At 37.6% G+C, this 19,477-nt stretch overlaps 1 protein-coding gene across 1 annotated transcript in view; it reads left to right on the top strand.

Moving 5' to 3' along the window:
* The window catches only part of SMYD3 (SET and MYND domain containing 3), a 434,008-nt gene that overhangs the window by 62,135 nt on the left and 352,396 nt on the right, over positions 1 to 19,477 (top strand). The window contains exons 3-5 of the mRNA XM_086460934.1: positions 2,553 to 2,660; positions 3,754 to 3,811; positions 8,958 to 9,094. Of these exons, the coding sequence (XP_086317060.1) occupies positions 2,553 to 2,660; positions 3,754 to 3,811; positions 8,958 to 9,094 (303 nt within the window). The remainder of the gene's footprint in view (positions 1 to 2,552; positions 2,661 to 3,753; positions 3,812 to 8,957; positions 9,095 to 19,477) is intronic.

The following is a 19,477-nucleotide window of genomic DNA, read 5'->3' on the forward strand; positions in this document are numbered from 1 at the left end:
GTGGCTTCAGACATATACTGTGAATATATGGGACTGAGTGTACCCTCAGCAAGTTTGCCAACGACACCAAGCTGTGTGGTGTGGTTGACACTTTGGAGGGAAGGGAGACCATCCAGAGGGATCTTGACAGGCTTGAGAGGTGGGCCCCTGCAAACCTCAGCAAGTTCAACAAGGCCAAGTGCAAGGTCCTGCAGCTGGGTCAGGGCAACCCCAAGCACAGATACAGGCTGGGCAATGAGTGGATTGAGAGCAGCCCTGTGGAGAGGGACATAGGGGTGTTGGCTGATGAGAAGCTCAACATGACCTGGCAATTGTGCGCTCACAGCCCAAAAAGCCACCTGTAGCCTGGGCTGCATCAAAAGTGTGGCCAGCAGGTCAAGGGAGGTGATTCTCCCCCTCCACTCCGGTGAGACCCCACCTGCAGTACTGTGTCCAGCTCTGGGAGCCTCAGCATAAGAAAGACATGGACCTCTTCCAACTGGTCCAGAGGAGGGCCACGAAGATGATCAGGGGGCTGGAGCCACCTCCCCTATGAGGACAGGCTGAGAAAGCTGGCGTTGTTCAGCCTGGAGAAGGCTCTGGGAAGACCTTATAGTGGCCTTTCAGTACTTAAAGGGGGCCTACAGGAAAGGTGGGGAGGGACTGTATATCATGGAGTGATAGGATGAGGGGTAATGGCTTTAAAGTGAAAGAAGGTAGATCTATATTTGGTATTAGGAAGAAATTCTTTACTGTGAGGGTGGTGAGACACTGACACAGATTGCCCAGAGAAGGTGTGTCTGCCCCCTCCCTGGCAGTGTTCAAGACCAGGTTGGATGGGGCTTTGAGCAACCTGGTCTAGTGGAAGGTCTCCCTACGCAGAGGGGTAGGAACTTCATGGTCTTTAAGGTCCTTTTCAACCCAAACCGTTCTGTATGTGAATTAAACATGTAAATATGTATTATATTAATGAGATAGGCTTGGAGTTTTTGTAAATTATAAACAGAATTTTCATCTTGTAAAGACAGAAGGTAAAAAAAAATCGGAAATTGCCTGTCTCTTCCATCATGTTCCATTAGCTGGAGACTCATTGTTGTTGCTCTTCCATATTGATTTGGGGGGACAAGGAAGAGGAAAAAGAAATAATATTATGTATTTCAATATATAGCAGCTTTCTCTCACCTTTTCATCCTGTCTCTTCTCTGCTATGGTAGTGTTAGTCTTTATCTGCTGCTCCAATGAAAGTGTCTCATGAAACTAAATTTGCAGGTTCAAGTAGTACATGCAACTACAATAGTTTTGGTTCCGTGTTCTATTTTGGTAAATTTTGGTTACAGCAACCGTTCTGGGTCTGAACTGTGAAAATATCACAAGTGCTCCCAGCTATGGGCATTAATGCCTCATCAGCTTGGAGATCTTTGGGGACAGTTTTTGCAGTGTGGAAAACTTGACTGTTGCTATAGAGCAGCTGCATTTTGGTGGGTAGACTCTGAAGGCCTCTGTGCTCTTGACTGCTGAGTGGATGCTTGCCTAGAGTGTTGTGTATGTTGGCAGAATTAAGATAGTAGAGGAAATTTTAGCATCCCTTCTAGTTCTCTCCAATCTTGTGGAGTATGCACCTCCATCTCTTCTTGCCACAATGAAATGAGAATCGGAGCCCATTTATTTGTCTGGTGAAGATTTCAGCTGGCTGGATTAGTGATAGCAATTTGAACTAAGCTGATGATGCTATTTATAGCATGTTGCATAAAGGCAAAGAAAATTATTTGTATAGCAGAAACATGGGGCAAAACATAAAGGTGTTTCTTCTAGGTTTCTGTGCAGTTTTCATTCTATCTTTACATGTTCCTTTTGTGCATTAAAGGCATCAGATAAAATGTTCAAAAAAGCATGGTACAAACTATGTTGTTACAGTAGCATGAAACAGACTGAAGTAAGGTTTGTATTGGCAAGGAATTAGACTGGGAACTTGACCATACAGTTTTTTGTTTCTCTTGGGCTTTCTTAAAGGTAAAGTTAAATTCTGAGGTAGCATAATGGTAATACTGGTGTGTCCTGAACTTGCACTATACTGTAGCTCCCGTCTCCATAGTATCAGTTACACAATTAATTACATTAGAGGAGGGAATTGCATGATGGGAGTTGGTTTGAGTGGATAACCCAACGTGTCCCTTTCCACAATACTTCTGTTATAGCTGCAGTCTTACACTTTACCAGCATAGCCTATGTGCTGTTGTTTCTTTGACAGTCAGCATCTGAGGTTGCCTGTGTTGGAGGCTGCAAGAGTCAGTGGACATCGGTGCCCAAGGAAGGTCCCTTCCTGGTCCTTTGGAGCTGTCTTTTGGCTCTGCAGCTGTTCCTCCCAGCCCGGCTCAATGGCTGTGATGCTGTGGTGGTTCTGGATGCCCAGATCCAGCCAATGGTGAAGCTGAGCGTGTTTGTTTGTGTGCATACATAAATATAAATAACTATATATAAAACGTGCATGTGTATATGTATGAAAAAATGGGATATATGTCATATAGAATAACATGCAGTTTTTTTTTCTCTTCCTTTTAAAAATATCCTAATAGAAAGAAGCTTGGCTGGACCACAAGCAGGAATGCAGGTGTCTTAAGAGCATCAAGCCTAATTTTCCTCCAGACTCTGTCAGACTTGCTGGCAGGATTGTTTTTAAACTAGTAAGTGACATTCTTTTACATTTACTCAGTGTAACAGATTCAGATAAATACTTTTTCACTCTACATTTTTAATGTAATTAAGAGCTAGAAAGCTGAAGTGACTGGGATTGCTGAGTAAAATTGGAGACTGCATATTGCATTACAAGATTACTGATTAATTTGCAGAAATGCTGAAAGGATCAAGAGATAAGAAAATGGACATAATTAACCTTAAGGGACCTGTTTATTGACTTTCTCTTCCTATGACTTTGTGGTAGCATTCTAAACTTTTTTTCTGCCTTGAAGGAAAGGACACTGTTTTGTGTTTGGTAGGTTTTTTTGGATATGGGTTTTTTTTTTTTTCTTCATTCTGTGGTGTTGAAGTTATTGATGCTTTTCCATTAACTTCACTGGGAACCTCATTCAGCCTTATTTGGGTGAGTGGTAAGGACAGAAACACTTTTAGCTAGCCTTCCTTTTAGAGGCCATGCTTTCATTATTGGGTTCTCTTAGTCTTGATTACTTTTTTTTTTTTCTAAACTGTCTTAGAAGTCCTGGGTGTTTGACATTCCCATGGCTTGTTTAATTTATGTGGACTAAATTTTCTTTTAGTCTAAGCAGTTTATGACTGTGTGGGATTGTAAATCAAAATGATTTGCCCTTTTTTGCTGACCCTGCCATGGTGCTGTTTGTCTTGGATAAAAACATGTGCATTTGTTGTGGTCTGAGGTGATAAAATATGATTTAATATCTTAATTTATACATTGTTGGGAAGAGTGTGTGCATGATTGTTTTTAAAGGGCAAATATGTACCCAGCTATACTGTGCGTTAATTATAGTCACATGAAATCTGAGACTGCTAACCTTATAAACTGCTTTCTTTCAATTATTGTGTGAAGGGCCAAAGTAAATTACTAAGGGTAAGGAAAAAAGTAGCAAATGTTTTAATAGCAAAACAATTTACTATTTTTATGATAGTTTACAGAAAGTATGGGATGACCGAATTTGTTGATGCTGTTAGCCATACCTAATTATCTTACGTTGAATAATCAATCTTGTAGAGTGTTTTCAAGATAGTGTGCTGTGTAAGTGTTAATTATCTTTTTCTCTACAGCTTAGACAATCAGTATGCCTTTCTGAGAGACTCTACTCTTTTTCCGATCTTCAGTCAAGTAAGTAATTACTAACCATATTGCAGGAAATGCTTCCAAGTTCTGCTTTACAGAATGGCCATCTGATTTTTCTTGCAGCTTGCATTCTGAAGGTCTGCTCTGTAGAATAGCAGAATCAAAGACAAAACCTGCTAAAACCTCTGGTGGGAAAAAACCAGGTTTTTTTCAAAGATCAAGGGAAAAACATGTGTATCTTGTTAAAGCAAAACTTCCATCTGATTTTTTTCTCATTTCCCAGTGTACATCTTGCCTGTTCAGTTTTCAGTTTAACCCATGTCTACCTTATTACATACAATGCCAATATTTTGATATACGCATGCAAAAATATGTATATTTTTACATTGAAGTTTTACTATTTTAATATTAATGTGTTATTGAGTAAAGCTTCAAAATAACTTCCAGAAAAAGGAAAGAAATCTAAAAATTTACAAGAGATATGTGTATGTCTGGCTTCTACATGACTTTTCAATGGAGAAAAAACAGATAAAATTGGGCAGATATTATTTTTGTGGTTTCGCGAGTTTTAACTGCTTGGGTAGGAACAGATGCTCATTATAATTTCTCAGCATAGCTTATGTTAAAATAGAAAACATTTTTTCCAGATTTTGCGGTAGCTTAAAGACTTATAAAGGAAGAAATACATCCTTAGTTCATCCTTGCATCTTGCTTAAAGGGACTTTCTAGAGAGTATTTTGATTACTTCAACTTTTTTTAGTGTTATTCGGAGCTTTAGCTGTAAACCAGCTTTATCTATTGATATTGTTAGGTAGAAATAAAAAACATAGAAACAGAAAAAATACAGTAACTAGTAATACATTTTACTTCTGTACATCCTGACATTCTGTCGCCTCCTCCCAAACTGCAATGGCAAAAGACCTTAGTAAGGCAACAAATTAAAAGGGGTAGAGGGAATGCATTTCAATAATTTAAAACATCGGGATTTTCTGCCACCAATATTCTCAAATTGTGTTACAAAGGTTTATGGGGAATTAGATGAGTATCTGAATTTAGAATATTTCCAGATTCTTCAAATGAAGTTGAAATGATGAAGACTATGGACTTCTATGCTTCACAGCACTGCTGAAATCCAGGGAAAAAAATTCTTTATGGTCCTCTATAGTACCAATGGCTGGTTGCACAGTGGCACTGGTGGCAAGGGGATAGTTTTGCTTTAAAAATTAAATATTGATTGCCTATATAGCATTTTTCTGTAGTGTAGGCAATGATTTTTGTGTAACTGATAGTTCCATACAATCTGAGGTTTCTCGGTACCCCTCAGGAGATGATCTCCACTTCCTTTAACTTGACTGGAGACAAGGGAAAAAGTGTGATAAATTTTCTGGAGACAAGCTTGGTATTGAACAGTCCTGAACTGCAACGCACAAATTGTACAAAAATCTGTAAAATGGCTGGGAGCTTCTACTAAAATTCTCATTCTGAAGGGAATGCTGATATGCCCTGTGATACAGGAGGGATGACTGTGCTCTCACTGACACAGAAGCAGCTGGTCCTTAGCAATCTGGTTTAGGAGGAGGCAAATGAGAGATCCACAGCTACTGTTTCATCTGTATTTACTCTAAGATCTTTAATAACAATTCCTGTGTAATCTTCTTAACTCCAAAGCGCAAGGTGTTCAGGACTCCCAGACATTAGCCAAAATTGATACTGTACTGAATACAGTACAAATGGCTTGTGATGCTTGCATAATCTTATGTAAAGATTTTGGTTAACTCTTTCCTTTTGCTGTTTTCACAGCTTCCTTGCTAGAGTGAAGAGATGGTCTTTATGGTTTTGCAGTTAGAATAGGCCAAAAGAGTGGTTTTGGGGATGGTGTGACAGTTTGTAGTAGCTGTAATGTTTTTTCCTGCCTCTATATCCTCAAAAAGCTGCTGTTACTTCATAACAGTTTTCCTATTTAATGCACAATTTACAGGTGGTGTTGATAAAGATTTACTTTCCTTTGGTACTTGGTAGAATCCACAGGAAAGTCAGAAAAGCAATTTCATTAGAAGACTAAGTATATAGGGGAGAAGGCTTCATGGGGGGGGGGGGGGGGGTGTCACATGATCTACAAATACAGGTTGTGATCTTCTGAAGCAAAAAACTTCTCAGGAAGCATCTGTATAATAGAAGAGAATGTTTCAACACTAATCAGAAATATGATAGAATTCTAATTGATACTCTTGCTTTCTTTTTTTTTTTTTGTTTTGTTTTCCTGGAAGTCCAAAATATCTGAAAATGGTTATTGTCACTGTGCTGTCTCAGTCTCCTTTACACTATTCACTATTACTTTTCAATGCTATTTTATATGGTTGGGTGATTTTCAGTGTGGGTGACTTATGTAAACTGAATGAAAGCATATAAAGTTTTATACACTTATTGAATAATTATATGATAAAATATGTAATACTTATTAAAAAAAAAAAAGCCAACCCCAAATATGTGAAGGTATCTAGCCCTTTATAAAGTTCTATTCCTAGCTGCATAGATCCTTCAAAATCATTGAGTGCTCTGAAACTCAGATTAAGTAGGGAGGCGTGTCTGTGTGTATTGTTACTTTTGCTAATTCTCGTTTATTATAAGGCAATTCCTTACTTATGTGGCTCTACAGGCTTGCTATGGGTTATGACCATTCAGGAATCAACTTTGCTTTCACTTGCCAAGATTCGGGATGCAGAAAAGAGTTTGTTTGCTGTACTGTGGGCAGACTTTTTGCTACTTGTATCAGTATCACAGCTGCATAATTAAGTCCCCATGCCTTATTGAGAAAACTTTCCACAGGCCTTTTGTAGCATTTCCTATCCTACACCAGGGTTCTTACACAACTGGGAAAAAAAGAAAAAAATTCTTAAAAACACAAAATGAAAACATTCACATTTTTTTTTTTTTTCTTTTGATTTCTTGATATGCTGTGTAAAACAGGTCTTGATCATTTGCTATTAAAGATCCTGTGGGACTTTTTGCTGGGATCATTAACTCTGATGTCCTGGACAGATTTGAATGTGAATAATTGCATTGTGCTCCCATCTTTGCAAGTTCTCCCTGAAGTTCTAGTTGGATTTGGTGTTCTTGTTCACATCTGTCCTGAGCTGCAGTGTCCATTTATACAGTGCTGCTTAGTTAATTCCTTTTCTCCATTCTAAAGGTGTTTTATGTGCTAATAATAAAGCAAATTGTGCCTTCCTGTCTTTGTCGTAATACATTTTGCAATGTACATCAGGTAGTTTAAGATAAATGAAATGATGTCTTGAAAAATTACGTTTGAAGCAAAAAGCATCTTTAGTTTCAAAGGAATATAAGAAATGCAAGTGTATGTTTATGTTTTTTTTAAAAAATTTTTAAACTTGAGTTTTCCAGTCATCTAAAAGTTTGCTACTTTTCTTGAAGACACAGATATGATACTTCTCTGTACCAGAGATTTCCATATGTTGTGAAAAACGCACGTCTGGATTTCTGATATGTACATTCATTCAGGCTTGCAAGATCACCCTCAGATGTCTGCACTGTTAAGATGCATGCTGGTAGTGCTGTGGGTAGCTATAAAAAGGGAAATACTTTGATTAAATAGCTTTGTGCCAGGTATGGAGGGGCTTATCTCAACATTCTTTGGTTTGAACTTTGTGAGGAGCTGAATCCGATTGTTCTGGGAGAGCATGTCTCTCCTTCCCTAACCCTTGTAGGGACAGACCACCCTTAAGATTCCTCTGGAGTCATTGCTTGCTCAGCACATTGCAGAGTCACCCCAGGCATGGCTTGTAGATGGCATTTCAGCAGCCACAACTGACCATTGGAATGGGAGCAGATCTTGGAAGGTGTTACTTTACGCTGAAAGGGAAACAATATACAATAGATAATGAGAAATGAGACTAGAAGCAGATTGTAGCTGGTTCCACTGGAAGACTCCTAGCTGGTAGCTAACCATGGGTACTGGCCATTTTAGTAAGCCAATATTTAGTGCTCTGTCAGAAGTAGTTCGCAGAAGATTATTAAAGCAGCCCACTTGTGTGGTGAGTGTGAAATGGAAACTGTGATAGCCAATTTACAACTAACAAAATAGCCAATACCTTGAAGCAGAGGGATGGCAGGTGGGATAGAGCACAGAAGCCTAAGTATTGTACACAGTAGATGATTAACCAAACCCAGCGACATCTGCTTTAATTGCATCCTTTTTTCAAATGAGTTACTAGGAATTGGCTTTGAAGAGGAGCAGGTATCTTGAATTGCTCTTCCAGGAGGCCAAGCTTGCATCTAAAGCACAGGGAAGAACCTTTCTTGGTAAAAGGTTATTTCCATTCCCATTAAGGCTGGATATTTAAAATAAAAGAACAGTTCACCATTATGCAGAGATGAAGTTGATTCATAGTGCATAATAATCCTCTTTGCCTTTTGTTATAGACTGATGCTTGAATCTGTTCACCTTCACATTCTTCATTTAGGTCTTATTCATTTTGTGCTAAATGGCAGGAAAATGTGAAGCAGGTAATCAGGCACTGAACTTGCTAGGGCAGCTGAATTTCACTTTCAGTGTTATCAGGGACCTGATGTGTGCATGATCACGTCGTTAGAAAATAAGGCACTATGTTTCTTTCTGCTTCAAGTTTCCTGTCCATAAAGCATGACTAATTGTGCTTTAGTATTTAATAAAGTGATATTTGATTAGTATTCTTCCATATCTGTTCCTTTTACCGGCTGCTGTGTACAAAACTACCTTTGTCTCTAAGATACATTCCCTTTTGATCTGCTAGCATAAAATGTTTCTGATACATCTTTGGAGAATACAGTATAAAGTATGTACTGCTGCATGAACTTTCAAGTACATTTTTAATGTTATGAACCCAGATGCCTAATTTTCATATATAATGTCTTACATCTGCTGACACATCTGCTTTATCTATTGGCTTTTGATCTTTAACTCACCGTTGTATTCATATGATTTGGCAGTAACAACCCGATAAACTCTTCTATGTTGATAGGTAGCTGTCACAAAAAATGACAAATGTCTGCCCTCTGTCAAAATTACCCTCTGTCAAGATTAGTTCTGGGACTGGAAATGTCTAGACTGTATGGCTGCCATTGGGCATTTTCAAAATGTTGTCAAAGGGTGCTGTTTACGACATGGTATACTTTTTTCTCCCTTTCCCTTAAGATATTGAACACATAAGTGAAGAAATGAAAGACGGCCTCGGGCACCTTGCACAGATGTTGCAACTATATTTGAAAACTGAGATCCAGGATCTGTCTCGCTTGGCACCTGCAATTGACTTTTTTCAGATCTTCGCCAAAGTAAGTATTAAAATATGATTGCTTGACAACTAATAAATTATTCTTTTCTTGTGTTCTTGATTTATTTTTGAGTGGGAGTTCAATAGATATGTCCAGAATGTGAGATATGACAAAGTGAAATCAAACTATGTATTTTTTCTCTATTCAGTCAGTATTTAAGCAGAAGTATAGCTTTTATATAATTGTAACACTTCAAAATTAAAGCAGCAGCTGCCAGACAGTATTTTTTTCTTTTCCCTTTTTAAATTATCATGTTAAATATCTTGGGTGGGGAAGCTGCATTAAAAAGCAAGTTAAAAACCAATTAAGTTAATCTTAAGTAATTTTTCCACAGTGATAAAGAGCATATAGCATCACTTTTCAGCCTAGAATTTTTCTGCAAAGTGCAGTATCTTATATTTGCAGATATACTCCCATCCCGTTTTGTCATTTAGTAGTATATGCTCATGGGTGTTCATGACAGTACTGTATCCCACAAACTGCTTTCTCAGGGGTAATGTGGATCATCTATTCTAAAAGACTACATGTAAAGTACTTGAAATTGACTTCCACAGTATGTAAAATGTTTGTTATGTTACTAATGAAATATTGTTGGCTTTGGCTGTACATATTTTACTGCTTTCAATTCAGAAAGCTTAATTTGAGCAGAAATATTTCATATGGAGAATTCTTAGTTTTAACTTGATTTAATTTTTTCATTCTAATTGATTGATAAATTCTACTGTAACAGTTGCCTTAGCTTATGCATGTTTTAGTTGTTTTAATAAGTGTTTTCTTATGAAGTAAGAGTTTTTATTTACTTTAATCTTTTTGCACATCTGTGGAATACTTTTGCTGTGGACAGAAGGAGTAGGAGTAATATAATAAACTGTGTTGGTGTTTTTTTTTTTTTTTTTGATTGGTGATAGACTGCTGTGATGTGAAGTTGCAGTTTTCCCTGAAAAAACACACGGGCTGAAATACACCCAGTCAAAAGAACTCATAGATAAAAACCCTTATGCACTACCTAGTCTCCACTCAAACTATTTTACTGTATTGCGTTGGCATGCCAGTTAGGCCTGAATTTTTGTCAGATGCCCTTCATGTGAAATACACACTCTGTGTTATCCAGTTTAGAGAATTTGTACAGCTGAAAATAAAGCTGAGTATTGGAAGATAATCGCTGCCTAACTAGTTTGAACTGAGTCACAGCTTGTAAGAAATTCTTTACAAATATTGTCACCTATGTAATAATAAGCTTAAGATGGAAGCTGGCTGTGGTGGCTTTACAGGAGCAGTGTGATTGCCCAATATATTGGAGCACTGGTGAAGAAAATAAAGAAGCTTTTTAATTTTTTCATGTACACACATGCACAAGCGTCTGCACATATGAGTACCCTCCTCTTCCCTCCCATGTATTTTACCAAGGTGATGCAAGTGGGCATCAAGGGCAGAGTGGAAGTCAAGACTTTGTAGCTCCATATCCTGTTAACTGGAGAACTAGGAATGCTCCTGTTAGTAACAACGTTTGTCCCACTATAGCTTTTCTGTCACAAAGATACTTCTAACTTAATGCATTCCTTATGCTGGCTGTGAATTTATCCTTACCCTATTCAATGTGCTGCAAGTACTGCGTTTTTAAGTTGTTTCCTCTCCCCCGCCCCCCCGGAAATTCAGAGGCTACCAGACCATTAAAGTAGGTTTTATTTCCTTCTTTTGATCATGTTACTGAGTCTGTGTGATAGTCTGCCCTAGGAAAATGGAGAGCAAATGACGCAGACCTGTCATGGGTACAGGTATTTCATGTCATTAATAATAAAGAGAATTGATAGAAGGGACAGAAGAATTTGACTGAACAGGTGAGTTGTTTGGGAGAAAGGAGCTGTCAACTAAATATACCCTTATGCTTTACTTGTGAGTAAACTTAGTATCTCATACAGAGTTCTGTCAAGCACAATGCTTTTTTGGAAAGCTCTGTTGTCACTCTCTAATTTTCCATGTGGTAGTTTATAGCCTTCCCCATTTGGTTGTCAGATGAGTGCATTATGAAGTATGGCATTATATTAAAATATGATTTTAATATGCCCCCATCCCTAGTGAGATAGCAGCAGACATTTTCTGTCACTCCCATAGGATGTTTTTGGAAGATAAGCTGAATGTCAATGGAAAAGATACTGGTTTTCTATATTTTTTTTCCTTAAGCTGAATAGGGATGCTTATTTCCAGCAGGTAAAATTTAAGGCTTTGGAACTGTAAAGTCTCTGGTAAAAGACTTAGGCAGTCTCTTTTCTCTAGTGTAACTCTAAAAAAGACCAGCTGTGATGACTTCTCTGCGTGGTCATAGAATAAAGAAACACTGCAGATACCTGACTTCAAGATGTAATCTTGTTTTCCCAACCTCTTCCAACATTCTTTTCAAGTTCAGTAGGTGCTTATTCTACCATTGAACTTTTTTGGATCAGTTCTTTCATTGCATACGACAAAGAGATGCAGTCAAAGGTCATTTTTTATTCTGTTTGATGCTGGATCCTCAAGAAGGAAAACAAGCAGGCAGCCAGACAAAAGAGAAAAATGGTCCTGGAGCAAGATGACTAAATTCCGGATAGTTCTTGGAAAATCTCCAATCTGATTTAGGTCAGAAGAGCTTCTCAGAAGCTCTTATAAACAGTCATCCTTCTCTGCTGGCCACTGCTCTTGTCTTTGTGAAAATTAATTATAGTTTTATTCATTTGCTTGTGACACTCAATGGGCAGAGAGCCTCTTGAGTGCAAACTTGTGGAAACTTCCTATCAAAAATCAAAGAGTTTTGCCATTTCTTTCCATGTGAACAGAATTTTGCCCCAATGTATTTTTACTTTGCATAAGACCTGTGGAAAATATCAGCTGTACTGGATGGGGAGGTGTTTCAGAAGGGTAAAGTACCTTTCTTTTTGACAGTGTTGCCTTGATGATTTGCTTTTGTTTCGACTGTCCTTTGAGCTGGATTTTTTCGTTCTTGCTATCTGATCACTCTTTGGAAGCTCTAGTTTATTTAACATGCCATTTATCAAGGTTGTGACTGTTTTAAAATTCTGATCCTCAGTATTAAACAGAATTATCTGCAGTTAATTACGTGATAAGGCTTTAACTCCACTGAGACGTTTTCTAATGTCAAGATAAATTTTTAACACTATGGTTTTATGGTTTAATGATATTTCCATAACCTTGAGATAAAATCAGTCCTTGCTTTTTATTCTTCAGCTTTTACTTACAGGTGTGAGGAGGTGGCCTGGAATCCTGTGAGACATTTAATGGATGCGGGATAAAGAATTAAATTTTTTGTATACATTTACAGTTATTTTCATACTAGCAGACAGAACCACGGAAACTACTTACGGCATTGAATGAAATATGTATCTACTGTATTGTCTGTAAAACTGTGAGTGACTCCACTGACTGGAATCAGGCCTAAGACAACTTTGAAAATGTTTGGGGGTTTGGTTGTATATATATTTTTTTTTAATCAATAAGAAAAAGAAGAGATTCATATGTTAGATAAGCCATTTTAAAGATCTCCTTATTTCAGATCCTCACATTTATAAAAAAAAAAATACGTGCAACTCCTGTCATTAAGAAACAGGTAAAATCCAGTGACATTTAATGAACTGTAACATGGTAGACTTCTAGAGCAGTTTAGTAATCTGAAAACAAAATTTAGTTGGAAAAGAAAGGATTTCTAAAGGATGTGTTGATGAAAGAGTTGATAAACTTTTGGGAAAAGGATGCTGGACTGAAGATTCTTGGGAACCCCATAGAGCTGAGATGATACTTTACTCCTGAGACAGCAATCTCCCTAATTTTTCTGTTGTGCAAAATTTCACTTTCTGGATATTATCTTAACTGCACGTGGGGTGATGGGGCTTAGAGAGAGAATTTCTAGCTTTCTGGAAGCTTTAATCTTTCCTACAGTTCCAGTCTTGGTACTCTTTTCTTATGAGCAGATTCTACTTAGAAAGTAGATGTATTGCTTTCATTCACTTCACTGAAGAGGTCACACACCTGTTTATATGTGAGCTGAATATGCCTCTTTATGCAGGTGGTGTGCTGCCCACCACCCTCTTCTCAGTTCCCGTCCTACTCTTCCCTTTTCGGGTTGGTTTAAAATTGACACACATAATGACAGAGTAAAACCAGGTCTAAGTAAGCATGGAGCTGTAAGTCTAGGATAGGATTTAAGACAGTCAGTATCAATATATATTGGAAACATATGCATCTCTTACATGTCAGGCATTTTTTTTCTACCTCATTTTTTTTTGAAGTTTGTGGAGTTGAACTTAAAGTGAAGAGATACAAGTTTGATGCTGCATGCTAGTCTCTTTGTACCCACAGACAGCTTTAACCGAAAGACCAGTTGTCTGTTTAGGCTGTTGGCATAATTGATTTTATTTTTAGCCTAAGAAGAAATAAGGAGACTACTGTAAAGTGCAGAGGTACGTCTCTCAAGAAGTGAGGAGTCTGAAGTGCAGAGGTGTATCTCTCAAGAGACAAAGTGCCCTGTTCGCTTTAAAATATTTTGTTTATTCCAGCTATCAAAGTTTAAATATATTTTACTTATTCTTCTAAGTTTTCAGTACTTACTTTCTGTTCTACTTGATGCTTTGAAAGAGTCTCTTTTCACCATAGAGGGTATTAGTACGAAGTCAAAAATTCTTGTTAAATGGGTTTTGATATGTATCTTCATAGGCAGAAGAGAACTGAGAGTTAAGCAATGTCACTTGGCCTTTGTAAAGTCTGAATACTGAATGATGTGATCTGTTTGGGTATCTTTTCTAAGTGCAAGTTGAAGGAAATTGTCTCACTTAATGATATGCCTGGAAAAAGTGTATTTAATTTTCACATTGCTCCCTCAGATCTTACAGGCATCAGGTAGCATATGTTTTCAGAGAAGACCTTTGAAGACAAGGTATGTCTGCCTGCTCAAGATATTTTTAGCAGCACTTTCAATAGGTTACTCTTACTTAGGATTTACTAGTTAAGTTAGTAAGCCATGTTAGCAGGGAAATGAGTCATTTGTATTAAGAAAGTGAAAAGAAATATTGGATACAGTTAAGAGTGAAGTTCTAAGCAAGTTAGGAGCTGTTAAAGGCATACAGGTGGAGGTTACTTTCTGATGCCAGGTTTGCTAATCTAATTAACTTTTCATACACTTAGTCAGTTTCCCTATGATTAGGAGGCCCTGAAGTTCTTTTTCTGGAGATAACAAAAGCAAGTGTGTGTTTATCTGTCATTGCTCTTTTTGTAATTCAAACCTAATGTGTATTGCTACCCTGTTTCATGCAAACTTGTGTTTTAATGGTAAATTGAAGACCAGGCCACTATTGACAAATTTGATTTTAGTCATGGCTCAGGAAACTATTTTGCAAAAACCTTTTCATTTTGATAGTTCTTTTTTCTTATCATTTCCAGTCTTGTAATTTCCATAAATCATTATGCCTGAAAAAACAGTGGTTAAGCCTAAGTGCTCAGCACACAGTCGTTTTCATATCAGTCTTCTTGACTCTTTTATTTTCTGTTTTAGAGTTGGAGGGGTATGTTCCTGCTCATCAAACTACATCAGAACCTTTTTCTCTGACTATGGCCGTATTTGTCTATTACATGAGATTTGTGATTTAAAAAAAAAAAAAATCTGAAGTGCTATTGATTCAGTATTTCTGTTGATCAAGTTTTGTTTGGTGGGAATACGGACATGGTGTGTCCTCTCTCTTGCTTGCTGTATGTGTAGTTTTAAGCCATTGTGATCTTTACACTTATAGCTGTTAAGAACAGACTTGTGATAATCAGAAATATTGTGCTCAGTTACTGCCTAAATAATTTCGGGAGAATTTTTTCTGTATTCTTTCCAGTGTATTCCACAGGAGCTGTAACAAAACTCACTCTCATAGACCTTCATGTTTGTTTTCAGAAGATGTGAATGATGGCTTTCTTAACACTAATTGTTGATTCTGAGGAGAGGAGCTGTCTTATCTAACAAGAGGGAAATAAGCTAAGGTCAGCCTCTGCTTTTGCAGTGCATAAAACCAAGGGAAATGGGAAAAGCTAAATGTATTAGGAGAAAATTAAGCCCTGGTTCATGCAGCATACTAAAAAGCCAAGATTTATTTGAATATTGGATTTTATTGTTTACATACTTTGACTTCCACCTTTTAAACTCTTTTGTGATGATCCAGTAGCTGAGACACTAGAAAGATTCAGGTGTCCACGTGTGCTTCCTGCCAAAATGGCTCCATTTGATTTGTTAGACAGCCTTGCAGAAGCCTGGATGAGCCAGTGTCATCTAATGGGCAGAGCTGTTTGACCCCTGGAGTTGAGTACAGCACTAGAAAAAGTCCATGATAAAGACTAATTTCTGGCATAACATTCATTCTGCATCTTAGCTCTTTTGACAAAAGGTGACATTTCATAAGTACAGGGAGGGGAGAAAAGTCAGGAGGTTGTTTTGTAGTGAGGGAAGGTAGGGAAGATCTTGGAGCTATTTAACAAATTCTTTACTTGGTCTGGGATCACAGGGTTGTCTGCCTGCTGTCCCTTGTTCTCCTGTCAATTCTGCTCCTCTTGAAAGAGTAAGAGTGAGTATGAAATCTGAAGTTGACCTTTTTGTTTTTCATTATCTCTGCCTATGATTTCAGCATATTTATTAAATGGCAATAATTCTTTTCACTTGCGTAGTGCTTCTGATAAGACTCAAGAAGAACTTAAAGAATCATTGCTAAATCTTCTTCATAGTTTTCTTGTGTAGCAGGCTAATATTTCTAAGGAAGAAAATTAAGACTAATAGAGAATGATTGTACAGATGTCTCTTCATACGAGGTCTGTAGGGCAATTGGAACTAAATCACATGTCTCCTGCACAGTGTAGCAGTTACTCACTGCTGATTGTTTCCACAATGTAGTGATGAGTAAGTGTAAAAATAATTGGAATAGGAACAGTTGTGAATAAGGGACTACGTCTTAGTTTGAGTCTTTTTAATTTTGCAGAAATAGGTCTATACCACTGCTAAGATTCTCATGTTTGGTTAATTAGATGGCAACTGCTGTGCATCAGCTTTGGAAACAATGGTGTAAATAGAAATTAAAGAAAAAATAGTAAAAATTGTAATAAAATGGGAAGAAATGTTGCAGCAGGGTCTAGAATGAGGATGATAAACAGTCTGAGTAGACTTCTCTTTTTCTACTTCACCAAATTAAGTTTGTGTCTTTACAGGAAGTTATTTTTGTCTAATGTGATTTTTCATGTTTAGGTGTTTCCTGTTATTTCCCCATTGAATTATAATTTGGGGAGATACTATTTTCCATAGCAATTATCTTAATTTTTAGTCACAAAAGTTACCTTCAAAGGCAATAAGATATTGTACAGACCATGAAACAAGGCTTTAACTATCCTATCTGATTTAAAATTTAGAGCAACATGGTTACAATTAAAATGTAAGCTTTTGCTAACAAAGCTTGGTGCAGTGAATGTAAGACCACAAGACTACAATACTTCAAACTGAGCCTATGATACAATTTGTGTCCTCTCATTTAGTTGCATGATCTGTTTTACAAACTGCCTGCCGTATAACAAACATCAGGTGTAGAAAATGGGGTTAAAAAGTTCTAGAATAAGGAGTGGTTGGGTAAAATTTGTAATAATTTGGTTACATGTGATAGGAAAGAAATCTTTGTTCTTGGAGGGTGGGGGGTAGGGAAGAGAAAAGGCTATTTTAAGGAGGCTAATTCAGCCCTGATTGGAAAACATAAGCTTCTAGAAAAGTTGCTGCCTTGAGTGGGGCCAGGAGGAGGAAAGTGTGTATACTTCTTGTTCAGTTGACCCTTTTTCTGTCATGCTAAGTTGGAAGTAATGAGACAGAAAAGAGACTGAAGAAATAAATGGCAGAGTAGTGTAGGCTATTTTGCAACTCTCACTTTTTTAATGTTGGTGGGTGTGTGGGTGTGTTTGTGTGGGTGTTGTGTTTTTTTTTTTTTCCTTCCTCAGGTTTAGGTCTAGAGCTGTGATAGTGCTGTGCAGAACTGGAGGATCCAGGTGTCTAGGGACTTAATTACCATTACTTTGCCTAATGCTGCTCAGAGCATATCCACAAAACATAGTGCTTAAAAAGCTAATGGTCTCTGATGTGTGATATACATCAGTCTTTTTTCTGGCAGCATTATGGAAGTGAACTGGAAACAGCAATGTTAAAAAGCTTCAATGGTCTACATGCACAAGAATACATGGGGTGAGGCACCTTCTGTGTTTAGGAAAAGCCAGCATGAAACAAGGTCATGGAGATGTTTACTAAAGATCTGAGTGGTAAATGAAAAACATTTACATCCTCTATCAGCAATGTTAAAAGCCTTTAATTGAGGAGGATAAGCCTGATAACTGCTTGTAATGCTTTTGGCAGCAAACTGTTCTATCCTTGTCTTTAGCATGACCTGCAGTGGGGTTGCTTAAAGCGTTTTTGCTTGTTTGTTTTGGCTGTGAGCAGAGCTAGAATTCTGTGTGGCAGGATTATTAATCAGCTCTGAGACTTGTTTAACATGTTTAATAGATGAAAAGGCTAAAAATTGTTTTCTTTCCAGAATGGTGTTGGAGTAGATTGATAGTCTGTTGGAAAATACCATGCTCTTTGAATATAGGATGGGGAACAATGTATATGTGGTGTAACTGTTGACTTGCTGTTATTTCAGCTGCTTCAGAGCCTCTCTGAAAATGAGAGTGACTTTGTCTAAGGTATCCTATAGAGCTAAATAGCTGTTACAGTCTAAACATCAACAGGTGAGATGACTTCTGTCACATGTAGGCATTTCAGTGGGTGTCAAATTATACCTACTTACATGAAATTTAGTCCTTAAAAGTGTGTTCTCTCCCTCTTTCCCAGTGTGTGAGTACACATATTTTTGGTTTTTTTAACACTGTAGTTGTGATGTTAAAATTTGTTGTGTCCTATTTCATTAAAATTACTGGTTTTGTTGTGGGAATATGATGGAGAAAGAAAAAGTAGTCATACTGGGTCAGGATTGTAGTCTAATTGATCCACTATCCTGGATTTTAGTATGGGTGAGCAGCAGTCCCGAAGTGGTTGTAGCGCTGATAATGCTGTGAGCTTGCTTGAGATCACTTAACTTGTACTATCACAACCTGAAGCTGATGAAATCTAATTTAGACACTTTCTTGGCATGGCAGTGGGTAAAGCTATGCTGCAATAGCAGCTGGCAGTAGATAATGCAGAGCAAGGTGCAAGAACTCTGCAATTGATGGGCAAGATGATTTGTCATAGCTTTCTTCCTTGCATCTCCCTACATACCTGACCTGGAAGTTTCCATGCTGTCCTCAGGTAGCTAGATGTTGATTGACTGGCAGATTGAGATCCAGGAATAGTTCCTTTAGGAGCTCATCTAATTTGCCTTAGTGGTTTTTTTTTTTTTTCCTCCATACCTACCCCTTTCTTCTTGATTGTGTAAATATTGACTCGATTTTTCATACCTATAACCATCAATTAATTGCTTTTTTTTCTTACAGATACTTTGAAACTTCCTCTGCTGGTTGTGGGCTTTTTGAAATTTTAAATGTGTGCACTCAGATGTGTCTCCCTGATGTCACAGATACTGCAGATGAGGGATTTGAACATGTCTCCCTTCTGAATTTAAAGTAATTGTGGGCTGTTACTGAGGCTTTTATAAGCATGTTTAGAAACTTGGGGTATTTTTGTAGTTTAAAATAGAAAAACTGCAGGATTAAAGCTCCCTTCCATCTCCTGTTCCATAAGAACATTTTTCAGTCTGTCAACAAACCTTGTGCTTTGCCTGTACTCACAAGTACAAAATTAATCTTCTTTCTTCCATTACTATCAAGGCCAAGGTTTCACTCAGCTTTCAGAGGCAGCTGGTTTGGACACTCACTCGTTGATGGATATTTCTATGCATCACAAGATCACTGAAGTCCGAGTTGTGTACACTTATGTAAATAGACAGGATGTGGTTATGTGTTGCCACTAGTATGCTAGTATAGGTAGAAATAGCCTGCTGGTTTGTCAACGTTCATTCAGTGTTATGGGTGAAAAATCTTTACCTTTTTTGGGCCTCTAGCCTGGGAAGATAGCAAAGAAGGGAGGGAGATGCACAAATTTTGCTGTCTGTAACATCAGTTTTCTCTGCTATGCAGAATTATGTAGACTGAGTAATGCTGACATGTTTCTTGTTCTGTAGTCATTTCAGCCTTACTGAATAAGCTAATATTCAAATTAAAAAAAAAATCTGCATTTAAAATGGCAACTTGCACTGTGTGCATTTGTGCTGTCTAATCTTTTGAAGAGTTGTGTTTGCTTTTGTACTTTACAGAGCACAAGGTAAAATTCCATAAACTGCGTGATAATGAGAAACTCTTGTA

This window comes from Leptosomus discolor, chromosome 2 (assembly GCF_034619465.1).
Source record: "Leptosomus discolor isolate bLepDis1 chromosome 2, bLepDis1.hap2, whole genome shotgun sequence".
NCBI classification, from domain to species: domain Eukaryota; kingdom Metazoa; phylum Chordata; class Aves; order Leptosomiformes; family Leptosomidae; genus Leptosomus; species Leptosomus discolor.